Source organism: Typopeltis vanoorti, chromosome 9, assembly GCF_054136105.1.
Source record: "Typopeltis vanoorti isolate ZY-2024b chromosome 9, IOZ_Tvanoo_1.0, whole genome shotgun sequence".
NCBI lineage: Eukaryota > Metazoa > Arthropoda > Arachnida > Uropygi > Thelyphonidae > Typopeltis > Typopeltis vanoorti.
The window spans coordinates 89,037,798-89,040,005 of record NC_143557.1 but is presented as its reverse complement, the minus strand read 5'-3'; the positions used below and the strand labels follow the sequence as shown (position 1 = coordinate 89,040,005).

The following is a 2,208-nucleotide window of genomic DNA, read 5'->3' as shown; positions in this document are numbered from 1 at the left end:
CCTGCGTGAAAATATATTCACACATTCAATTCGATATATCGATAGTTTGTTCTGAATGGTGAATAGGGTTACATAAGTGCTTTTCATGATGTAAACAACGATCACCGTACACTGGAGTTGTTCCGTTTTCCCATGTATTTCTTTTGTTTTCCTTTATTTATGTTTTGTGCTTCAGTTTTATTAGTCTAATTTTGATTTATCATCTTTTTTACATTTTTTTTTATTTTATAGAAATTTCTAACCGTTAAAATGTGTGGAAATTTTTGAAGAGAAAAAATCCAGACAATTCTGAATAGGCTAGTGATGAAGAATTAGAAACTCATACCGAATTTCAAAACATAAATACAAAAACGAATACAAAAAACTTTCGTATTTACAATGAAAATTACTTATCAATGGGCTTTTCATTGACTGGTGATCCAGATTGTCCTCTTGCACGTCTGTGGCAAACAACTTTCAAATACAGCAATTGCTCCAGCAAAATTGAAAAGACATTTCACGAAAAATCACAATGATATGGAAAATAAAAGTGCTGATTATTTTAAAACGTTATTGCAATATCGAAAGAAACAGTGCAATTTTTATGAATAAATTCAGTGTTAGTGAAAAGGCTCAAGAAGCAAGTTATTTGGTAGCAGAAATTATTGCACAGAAAAGGAAAAGTCACACAGTTGGTAAGAACCTAATAATGCAGGCATGTAAAATTATATTGGGTAAAATGCTTGGACAAGATGCAGTACGAGAAATTGAAAATATTCCACTTTCACTCAGTACGATAAGTCGCCGTATCCATATGTCAAATGATCTCGAGAAGATTTTGTGTGATAAACTGAAGAATAGCAGTTTTTCCATCCAAGCTGATGAGTCATCAGATCTTACCAATAACTGTTATATTGTAGCTTTTGTAAGATTTGTTAATGAGGGTGAAATTAAAGAAAACTTTCTCTGTTGTAAAGAATTACCTAAGACAAGAAGAGGAATAGATATATTCAATATTTTATCCTCATATCTAAAAACAAAAGGTCTTTCTTGGAAGAACTGTATTGGCATCTGTACCGGTGGTGCTCCATCCATGGTTGGCTCCATAAGAGGTTTTGTTTCTCATGTAAAAGAAAAAAATGCTGATGTTGTCTCAACACACTGTTTTATTCACAGAGAAATGGTGATGTCAAAATCTTGGAGATGAACTGAAAAAAGTTTTTGATGATGCCACAAAAATGGTTAACTTCATTAAACAAAGGCCAGTTCACTCCAGAATTTAAAAATCTGTGTGAAAACCTGGACAAAGAGCATATACATTTTTTGCTCTATATAGAAATCTGGTGGCTAAGTAGATGAAAAGTTCTAAATAAGTGATTTAGGTTAATAGGTTATTCTAAATAGGGTGTTTGAGCTAAAAGATGAATTGCAAAGATATTTTCACAAAAACAATAAACAAGATTTTGCCAAGTTTTTGAAGATCAAAAGTGGGTGCAGATGCTAGCCTATTTAGCCGACATTTTTCATTACATTAATATGCTGAACAAGTCACTGCGTGACAAGATTCTTGGATTTAAAAGAAGACTGAATCTTTGGAAAAATCATGTTGCAAAAGGGAGGAAATTTAGTATGGAGGAAGCTTGAAAACCGTTTCTTTTCTTTCTTTTTTTTTTTTTTCAAAATTTCACCATTCCGACTATAAAGTAGCTGCGCGATGATGTAGAGTTTCTTGTGGTGGATTACATCAGCAGGCTGTAGTGCATAATACATGACCTCTTGATTTTACACTGGTGTTATGGACAATTGCGAGTATCTTGTCTAACATTGTGTCAGTTTTATACTATTCGCCTTTATTCTTTTAGAATTACTCTCCATGTTTACGAAGAGTGATTGTAAAACCATGCTTTGAAGAGAATACTATCAGAATATTGCAATGGCCAACACAGAATGTCTATCTAAATTGGATAAACCATCTGTGTGATGACCTGGAACGCAGAATTAGAGCATGGCCAAGACAACATTTGTAGAATTTCATTAGTGGAATTTGAAATTTAATGGTTTAAAGGAGCTGAGAATCGAAATGAGAACTTCAACGACGTACTAAAGCGGTTATTACTATCAAAAATAGCAGCAACATATTGTTAATTTGTGTCAATAAATTAGTAATATCTAGGTGTAGATAAAACAAAATACATGTTTTGTTTTATCTACACTCACAAATTTTAGTGA

The 2,208-nt window shown here is 32.5% G+C and overlaps 1 protein-coding gene across 1 annotated transcript; it reads left to right on the top strand.

The window, feature by feature from the left end:
- The first annotated feature begins 511 nt into the window (after positions 1-511).
- Positions 512-1,186, top strand: LOC150103234 (protein ZBED8L-like). The gene has a single exon (XM_090398424.1). It carries the CDS (start codon positions 512-514, stop codon positions 1,184-1,186), a length of 675 nt encoding a protein of 224 aa, XP_090254550.1.
- The last annotated feature ends 1,022 nt before the right edge of the window (positions 1,187-2,208 follow it).

Bases quoted from the DNA above. Each gene is read 5' to 3' on its own strand.
- LOC150103234 (XM_090398424.1), top strand. From the start codon at position 512: ATGATATGGAAAATAAAAGTGCTGATTATTTTAAAACGTTATTGCAAT.